This window comes from Ursus americanus, chromosome X (genome assembly GCF_024610735.1).
Source record: "Ursus americanus isolate L20-20 chromosome X, mUrsAme1.1.p, whole genome shotgun sequence".
Classification (NCBI taxonomy): domain Eukaryota; kingdom Metazoa; phylum Chordata; class Mammalia; order Carnivora; family Ursidae; genus Ursus; species Ursus americanus.
This window is the reverse complement of record NC_142164.1, coordinates 121,198,115-121,222,849: the sequence shown is the minus strand read 5'-3', so window position 1 is coordinate 121,222,849 and position 24,735 is coordinate 121,198,115. Positions and strand designations below refer to the sequence as shown.

The window sequence follows — 24,735 nt, the reverse complement described above, 5'->3', positions numbered from 1 at the left end:
TTTGCACTCCAATAACCGTGCCCAGGACACTAACGGACTTGAAAGCATGCTCCTTCCCTAGGAGGGCTTTATAATGCATGATTTCATCGACACAAAACAGAATAATGAGAAAAAATATTTTGCCTTGATTGCACCTTGAATGACATCGTTCGGGCTGGACCGGCACACCTGGCTTCTTAGGCTGTGGCTAGCATCCTCCACTTGTCATTTCGGGCTAGACCTGCCGTGTAGAAGCCTATGATGACTACTTTCAAAAACAGCCACGGGAAAGTTGAAATGTAAAATGAAGTTTGGGTGTTGGCATCCATTCTAGTTTGTCTCAGTTGTGCCAAAGCAACAGGGTAGGAACATGGACAGGTGCAGAGGAAAATAAGACCAATAACACAATCAGAGACTTGTGTCCTTTTTTCCAAACAGATCACACTTTAGAAAGGCAGTGGGTGTCAGAGGCGTCTGTAATCAGTAGGCAAGTTCTGGAAGGCGACTGATGACATTGTATTGACTTGCAAACCTCTCCCTTCACGTGTTTTCAGAGTTTTCTTGGTCACATTTGCTAGATTAAAGAGGATACACAGTCAGGCGAGTTCCATAGAGGATTTTAAGAACCTTGAGAAAATAATTTAGTTTCAGACGCGGTGTTACTTCAGTCACTTGAAATAAACCGGAGAGCAATCTTACACACTCTTCTCTTTTGAATGTAAACCGAAAATAAGAGTCAGTCCAAAAATCGGGGTGGCTCAGTCTGTTAAGCATCTCCCTTTGTCTCAGATTATGATCTCAGGGTCCTGGAATCGAGTCCCGCACCAGGGCTCCACACTCAATGGGGAGTCTGCTTCTTCCTTTCTCACTCCCCCTGCTTGTGCTCACTCTCTTTTTGTCAAATAAATACATAAAATCTTTTAAAAAATGGGCAGGAGTTTCCAATCACTAGACATTGAGCATCCTCACGTTTCTGCTGCATTTGTCACCTGAGTCCCGGACGTAAGAGAAGTCTTGCTACAGGTCCCATGCTCTGCTTTGCCAGGTGCTATCCAATATCGATGAGCTGTTTGATAGGACAGAGTTTTCTGCAGCCCCCGATCCCGGATGGCCGGACTGCTTCAACAGTGGTGTATTTGTCTTCCAACCGTCTCTGGAGACCCATGGCCTCTTGCTGCAGTATGCCACTGACCACGGCAGCTTTGATGGTGAGTGACGGGAAGCCGGAAGTGGGTGGAAGAGGATGGGGCTGTTTCTGGGACCCGTACCCCTGCCTCATCCTCATTTCCCCCCAGATACGTGAATGGCAAAGACAGTTAAAGAAGCAGTGGAAGAATGTGGCCAGACAGGATGATAGGAATAAGTGAATTTAGTAAGTAAACACGCAACAGAGAAAACCATTGAAGAAAATATCCTTAGTGAGTAGGAAGAAGGGTTCCCCAATCCTGATCATACAGAAATGCATAGGCAAACCTTTCTCTGAAGACCAGATAATAGATTTTTTTCAGCATCACGGGCCATATGATCTCTGCTGCAAATATTTAACCCTGCAGTTGTAGAGTGAAATGACAATACTTACATGAACATGGCTGTGTTCCAATAAAACTTTATTTACAAAAATGGATACAAACGTCTGTTGGCCAGGCCCTGATATAGAATAAAGGGAACAACTCAAGTAAGTAATGAGAAGCTGGTGTCTGACTTGAATGGGCATTAATAGATGGGGAAAATGCTAGGATTGTTGTCACATAAAAGAGTAGACTGGGGAAGAATCATCTATGGGTAAGGACGAGGAGTTAGAGCACTGTGGATGTTGGATACAATTCCTTGCGGTAGGCGTGGAGAATTTGGGGGACAATACAAGGGTTTGTTATCAATGGTTTGGGTTATGGGTGGAGGATTTTGGAGAGAATACGCGCTGTTAAAATGAATGGTATGGGCGATCCGTCCTTTTTGAGACAAGCGGTCATATTGTCGTGGGCAGAGAGGACATAATGGGACCCCGCGTGCAGGTGTGTGTGTTAAGCCCTTCAAACACATCTTGAATTCTTCGAATTCACATGTACCATCCGTGATTAACCTCCTGGAGTGTACGTTCACCGTTTAGGGGCAGATCAAGGCTTATTGAACAGCTTCTTCAGTAGCTGGTCCACGGCAGACATCCACAAGCACTTACCGTTCATCTATAACTTGAGCAGTAACACGGCGTACACCTACAGCCCCGCGTTCAAACGGTAAGTTCTCCACTTTCTAGATCCTTCTACGTCTGCTGCCCTCCGGCAGCCCTGTCTCTAGAATCTTTATCAGCTTTTGGCATTTGGGGAGGAAAAAAAACGTAGATCATCCCTCCGTTTGCCTGTTGCTTCAAATTATAGGTAGTCAAGGCAACAAGTCTGAATGGTGGTGGTTCCCAAAGTGTGTTCTAAGGAACCCCCCAGGGGTTCCCCCACAGTTCTTCGGAAGTCGTTCTGAAGTCAGAACGACTTAAAAGAATAATTCTTCTAAGATGTTATTTTTTCTTCTCATTTTTTTTTTTTTTGTAAGTGTACAGGGGGATTTTACAGAAACTCCATGACATGATTAAACCATGCACTAAAAAAAACAAAACAACGCACTGAACGGAGACCCAGACATGAAAAAGCAGCTGGCTCCTCTTGCGATCGTCAAAGTCATTCTTTCGACCGTTGTGTTTTGAAAGTACAGTTATTTCTCATGAAAAAGTAGGAAATGAACATCCACATCTCGAGGGTTGATTGATTTCTAACGAATTGATTACATCCGTTTTGGGATTTCTGTTTTGTTGTCCGTTGCGATAAATATGGACAGGTAGAATCCACGTGAACAAAGCTCAGCTCTTGGTCCTCCATGTGTTTTAAGAAAGTCAGGAAGTCCTAGGACCAAAATATTTGAGATTCGCTGCGGTGCGTGATGTTGTTATAAACAAAAGTGGAAAATCTGAGCAGAATGTAGGGAAAGAGTAATTCTAGAGCATACATTTTTAACAAACAACACGTTGCCTCTAAGGAGCAGGAATGGGTCCTCAGGGAGTGAAAACATCCTATTCATTTTAATGTATAAAGCAGAGGTGTACGTACAGAACGTGGATATATGGTGCAAATGTAGTGCTAAAATTTCATGGGAAGATGATTATGGGGAAAAAATGCTTAAAAAGGTAGAAAGGAGAAAATTTCCGATCTTGTAAAGAGAAGCCAATTTTCTTGTTTTCAGCTTGCGTTGTCTACTCTAAAAGTGGTGGTTTTTGTTTTTTGGGGTGTTTTTTTTTTTGGTCCCTGTTGTTTCAAAGAGATGTTTTGGGATACCTACCCTACCATCTATCTTTGTAAGACTCTTAATGTATTCTTCTAGTTTGAGGGAATTCCCCCACTGGGTTATGATTATGTTTCTTGGTAGACAGAAAACGAAATACTATAAACGTGGATTGTTTAAAAAAATTATCTTTAGGGAAAATAACCGCAGGCCCCCATAGCAGGGTTGAGACAAGTGTTCGTGTGCTGCTGTGTTTGACACGTCTTGTGGTTGTGGGGAATTTCCGTGCGTGTGTGATCCCTTCCAAGTGGAAAGTAGGATGCTTTGTGTTTCTTCCTTAGATTTGGTTCAAGCGTAAAGGTAGTCCACTTTTTGGGGCCCTCGAAGCCATGGAACTACAAATACAACCCGCAGACGGGCTCGGTGTTGGAGGAGGGCTCCGGGTTGGCCAACCAGCACCAGACGTCCTTCCTTAACCTCTGGTGGAAAATCTACCAGCACAGCGTCCTGCCTCTTTACAGCAGCTTCCAGGATGAGGAAGAGCGCGCGTCTCCAGGACACTCCGTAAGCGGGTGACACCCTCTAAAAGCGGGAGTCGAGGATGGGTATACACTCTGCGTGATCGAATCGATACCCGGTGTCCTTTCTAGACATGCTCCCTTCTGTTTCTACGTGCTGGGTTTTGTAAAGGACGCCAAAGATAGAGACGCCCTGGTTTGTTTCTTTCTGGCTCAAAATCATGAATGTTTAACTAGCCAAAATGTGGCCGTGATTTAGAGGGTTGGTGCATAAATTATTTCGGTTAACCGCCTTCATCAGGGAAAGAGCCACTCGTAGCTAAGTGGCTGCGGATGGTTGATTACCGTGTTGTTCAGGGAGACGCTTGCCAATTTACATCATCAATTCAAGTAGCTCTTGAAGGGCTTTGCTGAAGAGGATTTTTGAAACTCCTGATGGATACCGATTTGACTTTTTTATAAATGTAATGGTAACCCTTCGTGCTCTAAATACTCACATTTGTGTAGTTAGTCTACTATGGATAACACCTGCCGTGCAAACGACCTCTTGAAATTCGGTTCCAGAAAACTTCGTGACCTGATCATTGTTTACCAGGACGTGTCTGAGTACCGTACGGTCAATCACCAGCCACTGCATTGATGGGAAATGGAAGAGAATCCATACTTTGGTCTTGGCCACGGTTTTTGTTGGGTGGAATTAGGTGGTGCTTCTCTTTGGAAGGACTACGTTTCTCCCATCGTTTCTCACGAGGGAGTAAGAGTTTATCTGTGTTTGTGTTACCACTTATGTTCTGCTGGGTGGTTCGCTAGGCATCAGGTTGTATGGGAAGGAAATGAAGACGTAGAGTCAGGCAGTTCTGGGAAATAAGGCATTGAGAGCAGTCTAGGAGATGTGTGCTGTGTGGTGGTTCTCACCAGAATGGTGGCAGCTTCCTGGAGGACCACCTGTCACCTGTTTTATCAGAGCTTACCTTGTGAGTTGTCATGTGGACAGGAGGCCTACGGCCCTGGGGGCTCTCTGTGTCGGACCAGGGGTGTGGGACTGCTTCCTCTTGTTTCCAGAGCGCCAGGCTCTGTGCACGGCCAGCTCAGAACATGGATAGGTTGTTTATAAGTCTGTGTGCTTTCGTGGGCAGGCTTCTGTTTATTGAGTGCAGATGATAGGGTTCAGGAGCTCTGGCCATACAGAGGACGGGATGGGTCCTGGGGTCCCCAGGGCAGCCAGAGAGTTAAAAAGATGTAAGGAGGACTTAACAAGTGCATCCATCTTTCTGCAGGCTGACATCGGGGAGCCGTGTACAAAACCAGCGGTGGGGTCCAGCCAGCCTTGGCCTGCTGAGGGCCCTTCAGAGCAGACTGTGGTCATGGATGACACCCCACCCTCACCCAAGGGATGCCATTCGGAAGACGTAAGTACCCGGCCTCCACACAGGTGTGCCTGGAGAATCAGAGAATCAGACGCTGGCTCCTCAAGGAGACAGAGCTGAGAGCCTGCTCCCGGGGCTCCCGGGGAGGGAGAGGGCATGGCCCCATCTGCAGTCTGCTCTGGCTTCGAGGGGCTCCTGTGTTCATATAGATCATTGCACCATGACCTGTGGGGTACATCCCACCAACATGTGCACGTCCTAATTCTGGGAACCTAAACATGTTACCTTATCTAGAAATAGGGTCTTGGCAGGTGTGGTCAGGTTGAGGACCTCCAAGGAATGATACTGGGTTTTTTAGGTGGGCTCTGTGTGGTCACCAGGGTCCTCTTATGGGGGAGGCAGAGGGAGATTCGCTGATAGAATGTGACGTAGAAGAAGAGGCCAGACAGAGATGGGGAGACGCTAGTTCTGCTGGTGTTGGGGGAATGTGGCCACAAGCCAGGGCTGCAGGGGCCTCAAGAAGTGGGAAAAGGCCAGGAGATGGACTGTCTGCAGAAGCCGCCGGAAGGAACTCACCCCTGTGCACACCTTGACTTCAGCCCAGTGACCCCCATGTTGGACCTCTGACCTCCAGAACTGCAAGGTGGTCAGTCTGCGTTGTTTGAAGTCACCCAAATAGGCAACAAATGTGGGCATTTGTCACAGCAGCTACAGGAAGCTAAGACACACCCTGAGAACAGGTATTGGGTCTCATCCTGATATTGCGGGGTCCCCAAACTTTAATGTTCAAAAGGTGTTGCTTGCATCTCCCTTGAACCCAGCTGCCAAGTCACGTGGTGCTACGTCCGGAGAGCTTTTGCCACGCCCCTGATGCGAATATGACTTGGAGACGAATGTTGACCCATGTGCTCATTTCTACTGAGGCTGGGCCTGCTGAATTCCCGTCCTTGGAGAAGAAAAAGAGTACCGCATCTGATCTGCAGAGGGGTAACACCAAATGAGGCTGTAGTTTCTCCATCCCTGATTTCTAAGCAAATACATTGGAATAATGTCCAGTGTTTAAAGATCTCTGAATTTGAATCCTCACATTGAAAGGCATTTTTATTCCCTTCACTTCTCACCAGAATTATTAGGAGTTTGTCGTTGTGGCTGGGGATGGATCTCAGGAGTGGGTCATGGGACGTCGTATTTTTCTGTGTGCTTCACACGGGTTTGGGAGAACTGTGTCTCATTGATTGGGAGCAATCGATGTTTAAATTTTAGCAAACGTGTCTGTGGACAGCACTCGATTCTTTATTATAATTTGGAACAAATTACATTGTCAAGTTGTTAATAGCCTTTGAGTTTGAATTTCACATCAACTGAAACAAATTGAAAAGACCCTCCGGTTTGTACAGTAAAAACAGTGGTAGTAGAAAGGGGAGCATTTCCTGGTTTCTCATTTCTCCTGATGGTACACTGAGCCCACCACAGTCTGGATGTGGCCCCAGGAAGTGCCACATGTGAGTTCAGTAAAGGCATCTGCTTGTTGCAGGAATGTGAAGAATCAGTGTGTTAAGCTCTTACACTGCGTGTACAGCTGCTCCCTGTTCTGTCCCCAGGAGCCACGCCTGTAAAAATATCTTTAAGGAAATTGAGCATTCCCACCAAATGTTGAGCAGACACTTGGACTCAGTGAAGCATTGCTCAGAAAAACCCTTTCTCCACCATGATGGCTGATTTTAATCTGTCAGCGTGGCTGGGCTACGGGACCCCCAGATAGCTGGTAAAATGTCATTTCTGGGTGTGTCTGTGAGGGTGTTTCAGGAAGTCATGAGTGTTTGAATGGGTAGGTGGAATAAAGAAGATCCCCCTCCACAAGGTGGGTGGGCTGCATCCCAACCCATGGAGGGCTTGAATCGAACAAAAAGTAGAGGAAGGGCAGACTTACTCGGTGGCAGCTGGGACTTGGCATGAGCGTTCCTGCTTCTCCGGTCTTTGGACCCAACTGAGTATCACTACTTGCTTTCCTCGGCTTCCGTCTTGCAGAAGATCGACTGGAACTCTTCTCGGCCTTCATCATTGTACAAGCTGGTCTCTCATAATACATCCCTGTAAATCTGTAAGTCCTATTGGTTCTGTTTCTCCGGAGAGTGCTGACTCATCCACAACCCTCTTTCTAAATCCCCATGATCTCATTGTAATCATGTTCTATCATTTGATAGTGTGTATTAGCTGTTTTCTAGCTGGGACCCAAGGATCATCACTTAAAAGGATGACCTCAAAGTCATTGATAAAAGCCTCTTCTCCATCACATGGACACCACTCCATTCCCAAGGACCGCCCTCCTGTTTCAGAAGCAACTGTGGGTTCCGGATCCTTCAGCTGCTCGTGGGACCCCATGGGTTGTCGCCAGTCCTGAAAATCAAAGAGCGCAGTACAGACAGAGATTTTGCAGAAACGCTAGAAGGCTTGCAGTCCGCGGCCCACGCTATGCCCATCTCAGAAGAACCGGAACCACATTCACACTGCAACGAGCACTTCGGTTTCATTAGAACTGTCTTCTCCACATTTGGTTCATTAATTTCAATTTCCTCGATTGCTGTGGGTTTTCTTGGTGTTTACTTCATACCTTAGTTTTGGCTTCGTAATTGTTGGTGAAGATCTGACATAGACAACAGATATTGTCTTTGCGTCTGAGTGTTTACAAGCGGCGTTTCAATCCAAGCCAGCAGAGCCAGGCCCAGGGGAGCTCTTCCTGCAAGAGGGACCAGGGCTTCTGGGCAAAGCCGATGGAAAGAATCTCCATCTCAGGATGGTGTTCCCTCGATGCCTGCTGAGCTGGACACCGGCAGCTAAAGCGCACAAGTCCGCCACCAACAGCCCACACACGGGGACAACTGGCTCCATCCATGGCAGAAGATTGTGGTGCCACTTGGGCAAGTTTGCTGTGTCCCCAAACCCTACCCCATCCTTAAGGGGCAGTATTGGGGAAAGGAGGAGGGTGGGAAAAGATCCCAAGAATTGGAGAAAAGTGGGTTCAGAACAAGTCCTTATACAAAAGGAGGAATGTCATTGAAAATGAAAGCCCTTCTTGTGTCCCTACAGGGACTGGGGTCTATAGATGGGACCTGGGGCTACCGTCTTGCTGCACTCAGTGGAGTCTGAGCCCAAGGCCAGGGGTCGGTAGAGGGGAGATGACTCCCCAGGTGGGTTGAATGTGTGCAGTTCAGGGTATTTAACTAGTCCTCACAAGTAACTGTGGAACTCCGATCTCTCATCTTGGTGGCTGTAATGGACTGGCCGGGCTCCAGCTCACCTACACGCTCCCAGACGTCGAAAACATCTCCAAAGGTGCAATGAATGATCTGCATCTACAGATTGCAAAGGAAGCAGCCAGAGGAGGGAATACAGAACGATCCACCTGGAGATATAACTTTGATTGGTTTTAAAGTGCTCAGAGGAAGAAGGGGTCCTCCAGGCATGCAGAGGCATTCTTGTCTATTGATGTGTAATTATGACCAGAAGGGTGCCGTCTCTGAGGATCCAAGGGAAAGGGGGGTACTCAGGTATCTGAGGTCCCACTGAGCTCACTCCTCTCTGTCCTGGACACTCAGAGGAGAAGGGGCTCCAGGCAGAGTACTGTGAGCACCCCTTACGTGCATCATGTTTCCCGGGGAGGAGGACACGGATCCAGACAAGAGCTCAGGAATGGACAGCTGCTGGAGAAAGAGCTGGAGGTGGAAATGAAGCCACTTTGATACATAAATACAGACTTGACCCTAAGCAGCTGGGGGAGTTATGTTGGCAGCCCATGGCACATTGAACACTTTGCTGGAATAAAAAGAGTATAAACAAAGAAGAGTGTTTCGGGGTGTCTGCTTCATTCTTTGATCCCCTATTCCCGCCCCCTGTGTCCCCCCTTTCCATTGTACCACCCATTAATAATGCATTGTGGTGATTGACTTTTGAAGAAATCTCGGTGGCTTGACTGAAGAGGACAATGTCTCTAAAAGTGATGAAGTCCTCACCCTTTTATAAGGAAGGGAAGCATCACTAAATTCTACTCCTGAAACGAATATTACACTATATGTTAACTAACTAGAATTTAAATAAAAACTTGAAATAGAAACAAAAACAAAAAAAGGAAGGGAGGCTTTCACAGTATCTGGGGTGTAGTGCCGTATTTTGGAATTAATTATGCAGCATTGCTGCCACCTACCGGGCATGTATTGAATTATTGACTTTGGGGCTACAATTTGGGGAGCTGGAACGCAGTCTAAAAAAGAAAGAAAAGATTATTTTCATAAATTCCTATAAACGTACAAGAGCTGGGTCCTGAATTTGGGATCCTTATTGAAGATAGCAGCCTTCGAATGATGGCAACAGTATTGACAATGTTCAGTTTCAAAAGTAAAGCCGAATGTCTAATTTTCTTCCCATAGAAATTAATGTATTAGAGAAATAATATTTGCCATTTACTGTCTTCACAGCCAAGTGTCTTGTCCTCCAGTATCGTGGGTGGGGAAATGTAGTTAATGAAAAGATTTAGAATGCCCTTTAGTTTTTTGAAGTTATTGGTTGTTTTTGTTGTGGTTTCTTAGAACATCTTATTTTGTTTTTTCATAAAACTTTTTGTTGACGGATAGCATACATGTAAAAAAAAGGGGCACGTATGATAAGTACACATCTTGATGCATTTTCAGAGTGAAAAAAAAAAACCTAAATAGCCACAATCCAGATCCAGAAACTCACCCCAAAAGACCTCTTACATCCTCCTACCCACTAGGAAATGCTATCCTGACCTTGATTCATACCACTTACCTGTGAGTGCTTTTGAGCTCCTTATAAACGGGATCCCACAGTACGTGCTTTTCGGTCTGGTCTCTTTCACTTGACATCTTCAGGAGATCCATTCATCTTGCCGAGTGAATCCATAGTTCATTGATTCTCGTAGGCTGCCTATTATCAAATTGTAGTGAGACATAATGTTTTGATTAATTCTAGTGTTGGTGGATACACTGCCATTTTGGGTAACGCAGGTAACTCTACTAGGAGCAACCTTATACATGCGTTTTGTTGCCTTTGCTAAGCATTTTTGGAGAGGTTATCCTTGATGGCGGGGTCGCTAGATTAAAGGGCATGCCTGTGTACCCTTTTGCGTTAGTAGATTCTGCCAAGGATTTTGCAAGTGGTTGTACCCCTAGCAGGATATAGGGGCCCCGGTGGCTCTTTGTCTTCAGCAACCTTCCAAAGTGCCAGTGAGCACGTGGGGCATCTCCTTGTGGTTTTACTTTACACGTTTGAGATGATGTTGAGTTAACTTGCACCAATTCTTAGGTGCTTATCAAGCTTTGACTCTTTTGGAAATGCTCGTTCCAATATTTTGACCATTTTTTTCCTCCAGTGTTTCCTCTTTTTTTTTTTAAGTTAGAGTCTTAACAATGTGTATATAGTCCAGATGCCAAGTTCTTTTTCAGTGATGGTATAAATACTTTCTCCTACTCTGTTCCCCTTTCAGTCCCCACGTGGCATCCTTCGAGGATAGAAGTTTATAGTGTAGCCAGGTTTTCAGATTTCCTTTATGGGTCCTATGTTTTGTTTACTCTAGGAAATCTGTCCCTAAACTAAGGTCATGGAGATAATCACCTTGGTTGTCTTACAGAATTTTATTGTTCCTGTCTTTTATAGGTAACTGTATAATCCACTTGGAATGAATGTTAGATAATGAATGAGTTTGGAGTCAACATTCATTACTGTTACATTGGGATCTATCATTAACTCAGCACAGGTTATGAATAACACCATTATCTCCCACCTCCTTTGTCATGATTCCTTTGCCCATATGTAGATGGGTCTATTTCCAGATTCTCGATTCTTTTATTTTTCCTTTTCTTGCACTGAAATTGTCGTAATTACTATGGCTTTAAAATAAGTCTCATTATGGGTCAAGCAAGTACTTCAACTTTTTTCTTCTTTCCCTGCCTCTTCTAAATCTCCTTTAAATTTCCATGTGAGTATTAAGATCAGCTTTGCAGTGTCTTGGAAAACAAAAGAAAACAAAATATTCTGGAATTTTGACTGGGATTGCATTGAATCTATAGATGGGTTTTATTTATTTTATTTTATTTTTTTAAAGATTTTATTTATTTATTTGACAGAGACAGCTGGCAAGAGAGGGAACACAAGCAGGGGGAGTGGGAGAGGAAGAAGCAGGCTCCTAGCAGAGGAGCCTGATGTGGGGCTCGATCCCAGAACACTGGGATCACGTCCTGAGCCTAAGGCAGACTCTTAACAACTGCGCCACCCAGGCGCCCCTATAGATGGGTTTTAGAAGGATTAATATCACCGAAGTTTGAGTCTTCCGTTCAATGGACTTAGTATATTTCTACTTTTAGGTCTTCTTAAATTTCTTTCAGTATGTTAAACTTTTTAGTAAAGACCTTGCATACATTTTGCTAGAGTTATTCCTGGTTTTTGGTGGGTTTTGAGGTCATGATAAATAGTGTCATTGTAAACACTAAGATTGTGCCTGGATTCTTTGGGTTATTCTATACACGCCATTACATCATCTGCAAGTGAAAAACTGTCCAGTAATTTCTTTAAATGTTGCTCATACATCTAACATGTGAGCTAGCCATTCCACTCCTAGGTATTTACTCAAGAAAAATGAATGTATATGTTCATACGAAAATAGCAGATTGCGTTGTTTTGGGTTTTGTTTTTTTTTTTTTAAGATTTTTTTTGAGAGAGAGAGAGAACACAAGCAGGGGGAGTGACAGGCAGTGGGAGAAGCAGGCTTCCTGCTGAGCAGGGAGCCTGACTCGGGGCTTGATCCCAGGACCCTGAGATCATGATCTGAGTTAAAGGCAGACGCTCAACTGACTGAGCCCCCCAGGTGCCCTGCAGATTGATTGGTAATAGCTCAAAACGGGACAGGACTCAAGCGTCCATCAGCATGTCAAAGGATAAAGTGTGGTCCATCCATACACTGGAATACTACTCAGTAGCGAAGAGGAATGAACTATCAATCCAGGCAGCAAAGTTGCAAAGGATAATTCTCCCGAGTCGAAGAAGCCAGAGAAACGATAAAACATACCATGAGGTTCCATTTCTGTATAATTCTAGAAAATGTTAAATAATGTACAGTGACAAACAGAAGATGAGAGTTTCCCTGGGGATGGTGGAGAAAGGAGGGAGAGATGATTATGGAAACTTTCGGGATGATATGTGTTTACTCTCTTGATTGTGTCAAAATTTGCCAATGTGTACAGTTTAGTCCAACATATAGTATGGAAATTATACTTCAAAAAAAAGCTGTTAGCAAAGCAAGACATTTAAGGTTACTATATATTCCTGGCACATCTTCCTATTGTTATGAAATATTTCCACTGACGTTTATTGCTTTGTTTTGGTTAGTACTTTCATGGTGTATCTTGTTCTTCTTTTTTCCTGTCAACCTTTCTATGTTCTTATGTTTACGGTGTAACCCTTTAAGATGTTCAGAATGAGGTTTTGTTTTCCTTTTATCCAAATAGTTTTTCCCTTTTAACTGGGGTACTTTGTTGACATGTAATATCATAACTGGTATATTTATGTTTCAATCTGTCCCTTGGTTCGCTCTTTATTATCACCAGTGTGAGAGGTGTTTTTCTCTCTTTTTGATCTGTCTTTGGATTAATGTATTTTTAGGTATCCCATTTTAGTCTCCTTCTACGTATCAGTTTTGCATTATTTTGATTATGTTTTAAATGGTTACCCAGAGATTCCAATTCTCATTCCTAACTTAGACATAATGTAATATATTTAGGACTTCGCCACTTCCGGGAAATAGAAGAACTCCAGAAGGCTTTCAGACTGTTCTTTTCCCCCCGCGGTTGTTCTCTTGTTGTCTATTTTAATTCAATAGCTACTTTACCCAGGCCAAGTTCACTTAGCTATATCATTTTATTCTCATTCCATATTTCATTCTTTCTGTTAATACTTGTCTTCTCCCCAAAAAACTGCGTTTATTATTTCTTTTAATTCAGGCTTCATGCTGAAAAGTTCCCTCCATTTGTATATCTGAAAATTCCTTTCTTGAACCTTCATTTGGGGCCATATTTTCCTGGATGTAGAATTCTCACTTGGGAGTTCTTCTTACAAGGGCATCTTGACGATGTTGTCTGTTAATCTTCTGACTTTCTCTACAAATTCAGTAGCTTGAGTCTGTATTCCTTTTGCCCATTCTGGCTCTCTTGGTCTCCCTCTTTCTCTCTTTCCCTCTCCCCACTCTCCTGTCCTCTTGTAATCCTAATTACACCTTCAGTACGACTTGTTACCATGTTTGCTATATCTGTGACTCCCTTCTCTTAATTTTCCTCCTGTCTATCCATGCTTCTACCGGCCTATTTTCCAGTTAACCGATCTTCTCTTTGGTTGCATTTAATCAGTTGTTAAACCCACGTCCTGAACACTTAATGGCAGTGATTGTGTTTTTAACCCCAATAAACATCAACATTTAATAGGACCGTTTCCACACTTTGTGGAAATGCGCCAGCTTGTCCCTTTATTTCATTTAAAGTATTTCTTACACTTGGTTATGGTCCGTGTCTGATAAATCATAGAGCTGGATTTCATGTGGATCTGTTCTTGGGGTTTGATTCTGTTTTTCCTCTTGCTTTTCATTCATTTGGTCTTGTCTGCCTCTGTGCTAGTTGATTTTTGATATGACACAACACATTGCATGTGAAAAAATTGCAGGGATCACTGGGAGCTCTGAATCATATTATCATCATTCAGAGAGCATTGCTTTTTTTTCCCCCCCCGGAGGGAAGTTTTCATAGAGGTGGTTTGCCCACACCCTGTGGGAGGTTGACCTGGTGTGAAATTGGGCTTCTGTTTTGTAAGAGCTGCTCTATTTCTGGTCCTTCTTGTAGTGTGGTCCCTCGTGAAGGCTTGTGGTGTTCAGAAGGTCCCTCCTGAATACCTCACCATTTATGGGTTCCTCAGCCTCATAGCACTGCCAGACTGCTCAGATTCTTCCTACAGCCCCTTGGTTGCCTCAAGGGGGAATAAGATGCCAGTGCTTTATTATGTTCCTATCGCAAGCACAACTCCGCCTGCCCACATGATTTCTGCAGTGTGTTTGCAGGGACCATTGGGAAATGCGTCAATGTTCTCTAGCCTCTTTGGCAGACAGTGATTAGGTTAGTCTTGCAGAAGCCTTTGGACCATGTATGGCCCCCAGCCTGTGGGCTCAAGCTTGCTTCCTGACCATGAATTGATTAGGCTTTCTGTATGACAATCAGTCCCAAATAGGTAAAAATCTATGTCTATGTCCCAGTCAGCTGTGGTGGCAAAGTCATGCTGGGTTCCATGCAGTCACCAAGGGGTCCAGGATCCTCCTGTAGGTGTGGTCCAACTTCTTCTAGGGTGTCCCTTGTCCCCTGTGGCTCTCTGAGAGAGAATCAGGCTGTCCTGCTGAAGCCAGCCATCACACACAATGCATTATTTTATCTCCTCTGCACCTGGGATGATCTTAGCTAAGGACCATCCTTAGAAGCACTGAGAAAATAGTCACTCGAATTGCTTTCTGTAGGGGTTTGCTTCCTCGTGAGACCCCGGTTGAAACAGGTTGGAGGGATCTTCCTCTTCACCTGACCTGTGAGTAAAGAAGGTAGGAAAAGCGTATCCCACGTCAGTGGAAGTGAGTCACATCGCATCTCAGTGGTGTCAGTGAGAAGCTGTCGCGTGGCTCCACTTAGGTACACAGAAGGCAGGGGCACGTGAGCCCAAGACAAAGGAGCAGACGCAGGAATTGGTGAGTCTGGCACCGTCTGCCCCACAGCTGTTCCTTGTCATGCTGCCTTTGTGTCGTGGAGGCAAACAAAATAGATTGGGTGTTTGCAGACATTTGCAGGACGGTTATCCTAATTTTCTTTTCTTTCTTTCTTTATGACAGACAATAGGGTGGCCTGAACTTGACACATCCGCTGGAGTGAGGTGTGACCCATTGTCGCCACCCTCCCCCCAATGTGCAGACTCCTCAGGGACCCAGACCACCTCGGTACACCTCATTTATACTCCTTACGCACATCCGCAGCTCCTACTGTTGTTCTCTTGGCCTGTCTTTGTCCATCGAATACCAAAGAAGATGCCCCATGCTTTTCTTCTTCATCCCGTGATCCTTCTGAACGGTTTTCCCAACCCTGAATACATGTGTGATTAGTCTATACAGGACCTGGGTGTCTGTTCAGATTTCTGGTAGTCATTTGGTTAGCCCATTTTCCTTCAGGGAGAATCAAAAATGGCAAAGGTGTAACATCACCATGACATATATGTTCCCTTTAAAAAAATTTTTTTTGGTAGGATTTTGGACCCATGTTTAATATCAGTATGGTAGGATTATGAGTCCTACTCGTTTCTGCAAATTTGCCCTCATGAATCTGGGCTTTTGCTACCATGCATCACCAGCAAATTGAGGTCAGACTCTGCTGTGCTCGTTGAGACACGAGCTTAGTAAAGCGTGTGCATGGGCTTTTGGTATAAACTGTCGTCAACCCTTGAGCGACTCAGGGTTGAACTGCATGGGTCCACTTACATGTGGAGTTTTTTCGATTAATACAGTATGGTACTATAAATGTGTTTTCACATCTTGTGATTGACTTAATCACACTTTCTTTTCTCCAGCCTACTTTATTATAAGAATACAGGCTGTGATATATAGAACGTGCAAGATATGTGTTGATCGACTTTTCATGTTATTGCTAAGGCTTTCGGTCAACAGTTGGCTATTGGTAGTTCAGTTTTGGGGGACTCAACAGTTATACTTGGATTTTTGACTGTGTGTGGGTCAGTACACCTAACCCCACGTTATTCAGGGGTGAATGGTAATCGAATCCCTGTCTGAAAAATTAGCTTTGGTGCATTCCATAAACACTTGCAGCATCTCATCTTGTGTGAGAAACGGTGGGTGTCAGGGGAGAAGGTGGAAGTGGGGAAGCTCCCCTTTCTAGTCTTTGCGGAAAGGGCCGTTTGGCACGGCATGTTCCTTTGATCTTATCCCCCCCGCCCCCCGGCAGAGTTCTCTGTCCTTGTGGTGGAAACTGTAGTTGCCTGAAGCCGTCCGCAGACTAACGATGGAATGGTTATGTTTCTAGCAGCCCGCGGATAAAGCAGAAGGTGGCCCACCTGTGGAAACCTTGGAACCAAGCCAGGAGCCCCCTGTGGATGTCACCGGGGACCCCAGTCCTCAGGATGCTTTGGAGGTGGTACCCTCATTGTCCTGTCTGGCACTCCTGCTGGATGCCGTCCGCTATCACGGGGGGCCGCAGTCCTCACGTACCTACCGCTGCCTCAACGTCCGGCCTGACTTGGTTGAAATAAGACTCTGCCTGCCTCTCTTGGTGCTTCTGATGCGTCTTTCTCCTTTCCCGCGTTTGCCTGGGGTGCTTGGTCACTTTCTTTCCCGTCCTTACTCATCACGGCCTTTCTCTCTTTAAACGCTCTTCGCAAAAGTTAATTGACGTTCAGGGGCTTTGCTGTTCTTCTGTCCGGCGGGCGATCAAGGAAACGCTTGCCCAGCGAGCCGTTGTCGCAAATGAAGAGGGTAAAAGCAAAAACAATCCGGGGGTAAATGTTTGGAGCCAAATGGAGCATGCCATGCTTTCCTTCCTCTTCCAGATGTCCTTGTCTTAAATTTCCTTCTTTCCGCGGGAACGCTGAAAGAAAGTAATTGCAAAAAAAAATTTTTTTTTCTAACAGCGATTGAATGACACCTTTTGGTCTTTAAGAAATAGTTAATATGGCTCTAGAGCCAGCATTGGGTGTCTGATAAGTTAGTATGCAGCATGTGTCTGTTTGAGTGGCTGTTAGCAGAATATGATAGCCTGGGGGGGGAGGGGGCTTATGCACATAGTGCATTTTTTTCTCACACTTCTGGGGACTGGAAGTCCAAGGTCAAGGTGAGACCTGCTTCCTGGTTCATAGACCTGCATCTTGTTGCCATGTCTTCACCCAGAGCAAGGGGCGAGGAAGCTCTCTGGGGTCCCTTTTATAAGGACACTCATCCCATTCATGGGGGCTCCAGCATCATGACCAAAGCACCTGCCAAAGGCCCGCCCTCCTCATACCATCCTATGGGGGTTCGTATGAATTTGGGAGGGACACCGATATTTAGTTTATAACAACATTTGCAGTATGGTCATCTATATAATACCTACGTTAGTCTGCACGACGCCTTTACTAGAATGTACTGCTGGAGAAAACGTGTACGCTTTTTCTCCTTCTTACTTTGTCAGAGTCGTAAATGCCAAACGCACCATTTTGAACCGTTGGCAAGTTCATTACCTTCTCTGATCCATGAGGTGGAGATGGGGGTGCCCACCTGGGAAAGTGGGAGGTGGGGGTGGGGATTAGACCCAGCAGCGGTTTGGAGGAATCTGTGATTGTGCCTGGCTCGTACAGATTACCGCCAGCCCTTCCACCAGCGCTGCTCCCAGCGGATGGCTCCTGGGGAGGGAGCGTCATGAGCGCCCAGGAAAGAGGCGCTCCATGACTTGGACGCTTAACTGGGGCACGCTGACTTTCTCCTCCACTATGTGTCTCTACTGTGGATAACCCTCGCTGTTCGGTATGATACCGTGTGTCATCAACCCAAGGTTGTCGGGCGATACTGTACCGTGTGCGCTGTGGGTCCTGTTCATTCCAGAAAGTTTTCGCTCCCAGACATGCACTGAGCCCGAATCCAAGCTCTTAGAGGAAAGGAGGGCTAAGGTCTCATGGAAAATCATTGTTTTTGAACTCTTGCTATTGCCTTGGCCAATAGGATGGCAATGTTTGAACGCGATGTACGGGAACAAGGGTGGAAAACAGAAAGTTATCCGTACAAATTCTTCAAAGGCACTGTTGTAAATAATCAGAGTAGAAAGTCCCATAGGCCCAGTGGCTTTGAAATTCTAATTTCACCATCTGGCATCTGGTATCATCTCACTGACACACACAGCATCTGGGGAATACCTGAGTGTCACCTGTAGGGTGCGTGTGTGTGCGTGTGTGTGTGTGTGTGTGTGTGTGTTATCAGCACATGCATATTTTTAGACCTCTCTTTCTAATCCATGGGAAGAAATCTTTAAAGCAAATGTATTTACTACGTTTGTTGACCCATTTGAGTGCCGAACGAAAGGTTCGTGTGCGTGCGTGTGTTTGCACATGTGTGTGTTTATATATTCTCTCGTATTTTGGCTTTAAGAAGATAAAAACCCTGCCATTTGCAAACAGAGAACCACTGGGGTTATTATTTAAATGGTTTTGGCGGGCTGTCCAAACTACTATAGGTTTTATTCATGTAAGGTGAAATTTTCTTGATTTCATGTAGTTTCATTATATACGGTGATACAAAGCATTGAGGTTTCGGGTGGGTGGAACCATCAGGTCGGTACAGGTGTGTGTGCAAAATGGTTTAGTGGTAAAAAATAAAACACTTCTTATAAAAAGGTGAGCACACGTACAGTGATATTTTATAAGATTTCGCACAATGTGGCCAGGAAAAGCGTCTTAGAAGAGTATTATATTAAACTCCACGTATTTTGTTCAAAAGAACGGAGGTTTGTTTGTAGAACTCGTCATTAAACCGGATACCGTGTTATGCCAGTGATGGCTCCGAAAACCTTCTCCTGTGTGCTTGTCCTCCCTAGGTTGACCTGGCCATGTCTGTTTTCGAGATTTCCATCGAAGAGAAGGTCAAGGAGCTGAGTCCCGAGGAAGAAAGGAGAAAATGGGAGGAGGGACGCATCGATTACATGGGGAAGGATGCCTTCGCCCGCATCCAGGAGAAGCTGGACCGGTTTCTGCAGTAACCCGAGGGGTCGCATTCCGTCGCATGTGGTTAGGCAGTGTTCTGTTGCATGGTCCGTGAATGCGGACATCTCCTCCAGGCCCTTCGAAGGGAACAGGTGTCCAACTATGTGCCTCTATTTATGGCTGACCAACTTGAGTGCCTCACAAAAATAAGGTAGACCATAAAAAACCCAGCTTAAAGCCCCCCTACCCCCTGTGCCCTGCTGATCCAAGCTACCCATGCCTTCTCGGCTTCCCTGAGACATCAGTTCTTCTCAGCAAACGGGAGCAGGGATAAACTTCTGGTAGACCCTTGCTCATGTTCTCTGGTCCTGCTCCAGGGAGCTCCGGGTTGCTCTCTTGGGCGGGTGCTACCATCGCTACCCCACGTAAGGTTAGACGTCACTGCAGATTCTCTTCTGCCCCTAAGCTAATGATACTGGTATATGTATTCAGGACCTCAGGAAGCCTCGACGTTGGAAAGTCCTTTCCTTGAGGACTAGGTAGATGTTCAGACATCTTGAGGGTGACTCTCCAGTAGGCTTCACGGAGCACGTCTGAGCAGCACTACAGCTCTGGTTTCTCTTCTGCAAAACCCAGTGGGACTGCCAAGTGCCGTTGGCGGATGCCCGGTTTGGGAAACGCCGGAGGTAATGCGGAAGGGAGATTCTAGCTGGCTTGGGAGACGGAGCGTCTTCTGGTTGGGAAGAACCAGGGGTTTACTCCAGGTGGTTCTGACGACCCGTCACTCACACTGACAGAGCCTGGAGAGGCTCTTTGTGTAGAGACAGATCCGTTTGCAGTCCATCACCCTGGACCGTGCTCTGCTGGATATCACTACCTCAGTCCTAAATAATGAGTCGAGTCACCGTGTTCTCCAGACCATTTCAACATGGCTGTTTTGGGGAGAATGCTCAGTTTTATGAGACTGGATGCTTTATTCTATGAGAAATCCTCATCTTCAGAAGTATCCTAATTTTGTGAATTCATGCAGTGTGTTGGAACGGCGCACAGGGTCACTGCTCGTGGCCACCAGCATTATTAAAAACGGGCGCCACTGTGCAAGAGAGGGAAATGTGGTTTCTTATGAGTTAGAATGCTTTGTTTTTCGTGCACACAGTGTGGAACAGCGAAGGGTTTCGTACAGACAGGTTTGGACCACGGCGTGATGGCTATGCTGGAACTTGGTGGGTGCGTTTGGCCACATTGTACGTCATGCCAAGCCGCTGAGCCCTTGGGTAAGGGAATCTGGGGGAGTGCGTGACGTTATTTGTGGTGTGAGCTTTTGCAAGAAGTGAGTTACGGAGGGGTGGTTTCCTTTACGTGCGGGTGGCTAATGGTCTGCGGTCTTGACTGGACATCATACATTCGATGCTTCCAGAGCTGCGTGAAGACAACCATATGGGTATAGCCTTACAGAGATTGAGTTGGGATGGTAACGAACCATTAGAGTAACACTATAAACTTGTTCTGGGGAAAGACCGTGGGTGCTGGGTGCTGTGGTGTTGGGTTATGAAAAACAGGAGCCTGGGTCTGACATACTTGAGAAGAAGAAGTCTAGGTGACAAATCTTTGAGTCTGGTTCAGCTTCTGTGGGGAAGAGAATTCCTGTTTCTGGACAGTGGTTCAATGGCTTAAAGTGTCTGTTCAATACAGACTTTTGTTATGCATTCTGGTCTGTATCTTCTGATTTGAATGGGTGCTGATGCACTTTGATTAAAATTTTAAAAGAGCGACATGGTGTCCCTTCTGGTGTGTGTTTGTGTGTGTTCTGAGCCATCAGTATAATATTTTATATGTAACAGAGGGAAGGGACGTGAGTGTCTGTCCTACAGTAAATTTAAATCACTATTTTTTTCAGAATTGCTCGTAGCACTAAAATGTGTAGAACTGTTTACTTCTCACTGTATGAAATTCCCTAAAGTCTTTCTAGGGAAGGTACCCATTTCCCAGCACTGTTTTTCAATGTCACACATTCATTCATTCAATCCATCTATCCATCCATCCATCTTCCAGTCACTCATCCATCCATCCATCCATCCATCCATCCTTCCATCTACTTATCCACCCACCCTTTCATCCATCCATCCATCCAAACATCCATCCATCCATCCAAACATCCATCCATCCATCCAAACATCCATCCATCCATCCATCCATCCATACATCCATCCATCCATCCAAACATCCATCCATCCATCCATCCATCCATCCATCCATCTACTTATCCACCCACCCTTTCATCCATCCATCCATCCATCCATCCATCCATCCATCCATCCATCCAAACATCCATCCATCCATCCATCCATCCATCCATCCATCCATCCATCCATCCTTCCATCTACTTATCCACCCACCCTTTCATCCATCCATCCATCCATCCATCCATCCATCCATCCATCCATCCATCCAAACATCCATCCATCCATCTATCCATCCATCCATCCATCCATCCATCCTTCCATCTACTTATCCACCCACCCTTTCATCCATCCATCCATCCATCCATCCATCCATCCATCCAAACATCCATCCATCCATCCATCCATCTTCCAGTCACTCATCCATCCATCCATCCATCCATCCATCCATCCATCCTTCCATCTACTTATCCACCCACCCTTTCATCCATCCATCCATCCATCCATCCATCTTCCAGTCACTCATCCATCCATCCATCCATCCATCCATCCATCCATCCATCCTTCCATTTACTTATCCACCCACCCTTTCATCTATCCATCCATCCATCCACCCATCCATCCATCAGCCCATCCTTTCATCCAAGCACTCACCCACCCACTCATCCATCCACTTATCTACCTATCATACCTCTTTTCATCCATGTATCCATACATCCGTCCATCCACCCATCCTTTCATCCATCCATTATCCACCCCTATTCATCTATCATCCATCATCCATCCACCTATCTGCCTATTCATCCATCCAGTCAACCAACCACTCACCCACCCATCCATTCATTCATCATCCATCTATCCATTATCTACTCATCCACTCATCATACTTCTGTTCATCCAACTGTCCATCCACTCATATATCCATCCATCCATCCATCCATCCATCCACCCACCCATCCAGCCATTTATCCGTCCTTCCACCCAACTACTCATCAATCCATCCATCCATCATCTACTTATGCATCCATCATACCTCTATTCATCCATCCATCCATCCTTCCATCCGTCCATCCATCCGTCCATCCCATGGTTATTGAATTCTCTGTATGGCAGGCACTGTGACATGTACTTATTCAAAAAATGAGTAGTTCAGAACACTCTGAGGGTTTCTCAATAACATCCGTGTGAGAGGTATAATACCTTACCTGAATAAGGCCAATGCCAGAAACTGTGCTGGGTAAGGTCAGGACTACACAATTGTATAAGCTGAGTCCCCAAGAGGTATGATTTGACCTGTACTGTCACTAATATGTTGGTACATAAAAGGTGTGTGTGTGTGTGTGTGTGTGTGTGTGTTTTGTTTTTTTACACTTTAGTTCTAGAAATATTTTCCAATTATCATTTGGGGACGGGAGGAAATGCCCTGCGGGGAGAAGCACCTGTAGATAGAGTGACTTTGTGGGGCGGGCGAAGGGGTGTAGATATAGACAGAGTATAATATAGTGCCTGGGTCGTATCTTGCTGAACCCATTGTTTGGTACTTGAATGCCCATGAACAGCTCGGTGCCGATGGGTTTTGGCGGGACTGCAAACAAGTTGACACAGAACGGGGTTTCTTTCTGGCAACCGTTCCTGAGTTAGGAGATGCCGACCAATTATCCTTGGATGTGCTTATTAGTCATTGTTACCGTCTTTAGGAAAATGCACATCTTTTGCCCACTTTTTAGAGTGTTTGTCTCTTTGTTATGGAGTCGTATCCATTTGGAAATGTTTTTCTCCCCATCGGCTTATCTTTTCCTTTTCTTCATGGTGCTCGTTGAAGCACACAAGCTGTGAGTTTTGATAAACTCTTCATTTATTGAGTTTTAGAAAGTCGATCAGGCTTTGAGTGTCTTACCTTTAAAAATCTCTTCCTAATCCCGGAGGACAAAGCTTTTGCCCAGAGTTTTGTGGGTTTTTTTTTTTTTTTCCTGATTGTTTCTGCAGATTTTCTCTTTTACGTTTAGGTCTCTGGTGGATTTGGCATTCGCTCTCAGGCATGGTGTGAGAGGTTAAGGGTCTAAATGTGTGTGTTTGCATGTGAACAGCCAACTGTGCCAGGGAACCCCCCTTGGATGTTTAACAGGCTGATCTGTGGGGCCTGCCAAAGCTGACCGTGTCCTGCAAACGTTCCCTAGTTTGGATATTCGAGTGCACACCCAGGCCCCTCAGAGCCTGTGCACACTCATGCAGAGCTTGCGATAAAGGCATGGGAGAGGAGGGCAGCCAGAGACGGGAGCTGGCAGGCAGCCCTGGGGTTCAGCAACAGCCCCTGCAAAGCTCCCTATTTGCTGAGCCTGCAGACGGAGCACCGAGGTCTGTGGGCGGAATCTCGGTTTCGAGCTGGCTCAGAGCAGGCCGTGGAGGGGAGGGGTCTGTCTTGCCTGCGGGGAGCACTGAGTTCAGCCACAGCCCGTCTAACCGGTTACGCCAGTTGGCCTATGTTTCACTGCAAGTAAAGACACAGAGCCCTGGAGATAAGATCAGGCTTGTGCAGTCTGGTGGTAAATCAGCTCGGCTCTGCAGGGGACCCCTGGAGTGCTTCCTGCTTATCACCATCCTGGGGCTCGGCGGCGCCTCCTTCCCTGGTGGGTCTGCAGGCAGCCCCCTTGCTCCGGCGTCTTTCCCCATGTCCCTCCCACCCCCCTCCCTGCTGCACGTCTGATTTTCTGAGTTGGTTTTGCATTTAATATATATATATATAGAGAGAGAGAGTTGGAGGTTTCACTCAAGACTCTTGAACGAGAAGCTGACAAGAAAGTCATAAAAGATGGAAAAAAAAAAAAAGGAAGGGGAAAAAAAGCCCAGAAGGAGGTTTCTTGCAGAAATTCCAGAGGCTTCTAAGCCATCGGGAACGTCTAAATTTGCTACATAAGTAATTTAATTTGGCAATGAAGCGATACATCAAAGACCTTGGACAAGTCATGGTAAAGGCTGTCTCACCTTTAGGCTGATGAGATTAACCTGATTCTACCCCCCCCCCCCCCCCGCAGGTATGTGCCCACTTAGTGCATTTCTCAATTCTTGGTTGTTTCTATGGATGGAAGCAGGAGTCCGGGTTAGGACATATGCAGAATCCCCTTCACAGGGGCTGAGTTAGCTGGGAGGAATGCACTTCTTCCTGCAGCCTGGAATGGCTGTGGGGTCGCTGGAGCGGCTGCAGCCATCCTGAGGCCATGAGGCAGAGGATGGTGGAGCTTGGCATTGCAAGGAGGCTGTCAGCCTGGGGTTGCATTCCACCAAGAGAGAAGACACCCTTCCCTTGTTAATGGCATTTATTCCCCATGTCTGTTACTAGCAGCCCAAAGTAATTTCTACCAAATAAGATGAGGACACAGAGGCGGTGAATGTAATGTGTGGGGTTGAATCAGCCGCTTGAGATCAGTGAACCCTCCACACCAGACACGGAGCTGTTTTATGTTTGCTCCGTCAGCTGAAAAGAGTAGGCTGCAATATGTCTGCCTGCCCTTTTGTAAGGCTGTCCACGGACCCAGGGAAACCCCAGGTATGCTTTAAGATGAATGGGTACAAAAATGAGACATTGGCACCGTGATAACTCCCGAGCTTTAGAAGAGGGTCAGGACCGGGGGCATTACTGGGTGTCCGCTGGGATGGTCTTATGTC

At 45.8% G+C, this 24,735-nt stretch overlaps 1 protein-coding gene across 7 annotated transcripts in view; it reads left to right on the top strand.

The window, feature by feature from the left end:
* Window positions 1-20,664, top strand: part of GYG2 (glycogenin 2) — a 35,512-nt gene extending 14,848 nt beyond the window's left edge. For 4 of the 7 annotated variants that reach the window (XM_045813622.2, XM_045813623.2, XM_087860121.1 and 1 more), the window contains exons 5-11: window positions 1,025-1,187; window positions 2,087-2,213; window positions 3,588-3,810; window positions 5,042-5,173; window positions 15,054-15,158; window positions 16,252-16,359; window positions 18,787-20,664. In XM_045813622.2, coding sequence (XP_045669578.2) covers window positions 1,025-1,187; window positions 2,087-2,213; window positions 3,588-3,810; window positions 5,042-5,173; window positions 15,054-15,158; window positions 16,252-16,359; window positions 18,787-18,948 — 1,020 coding nt within the window. In that variant the 3' untranslated portion in view covers window positions 18,949-20,664. Of the gene's footprint in view, window positions 1-1,024; window positions 1,188-2,086; window positions 2,214-3,587; window positions 3,811-5,041; window positions 5,174-5,952; window positions 8,970-15,053; window positions 15,159-16,251; window positions 16,360-18,786 lie in introns of those variants that run through there. The other 3 variants (XM_045813624.2, XM_045813626.2, XM_045813625.2) reach the window with 3 other exon arrangements.
* Window positions 20,665-24,735: the final 4,071 nt, after the last annotated feature.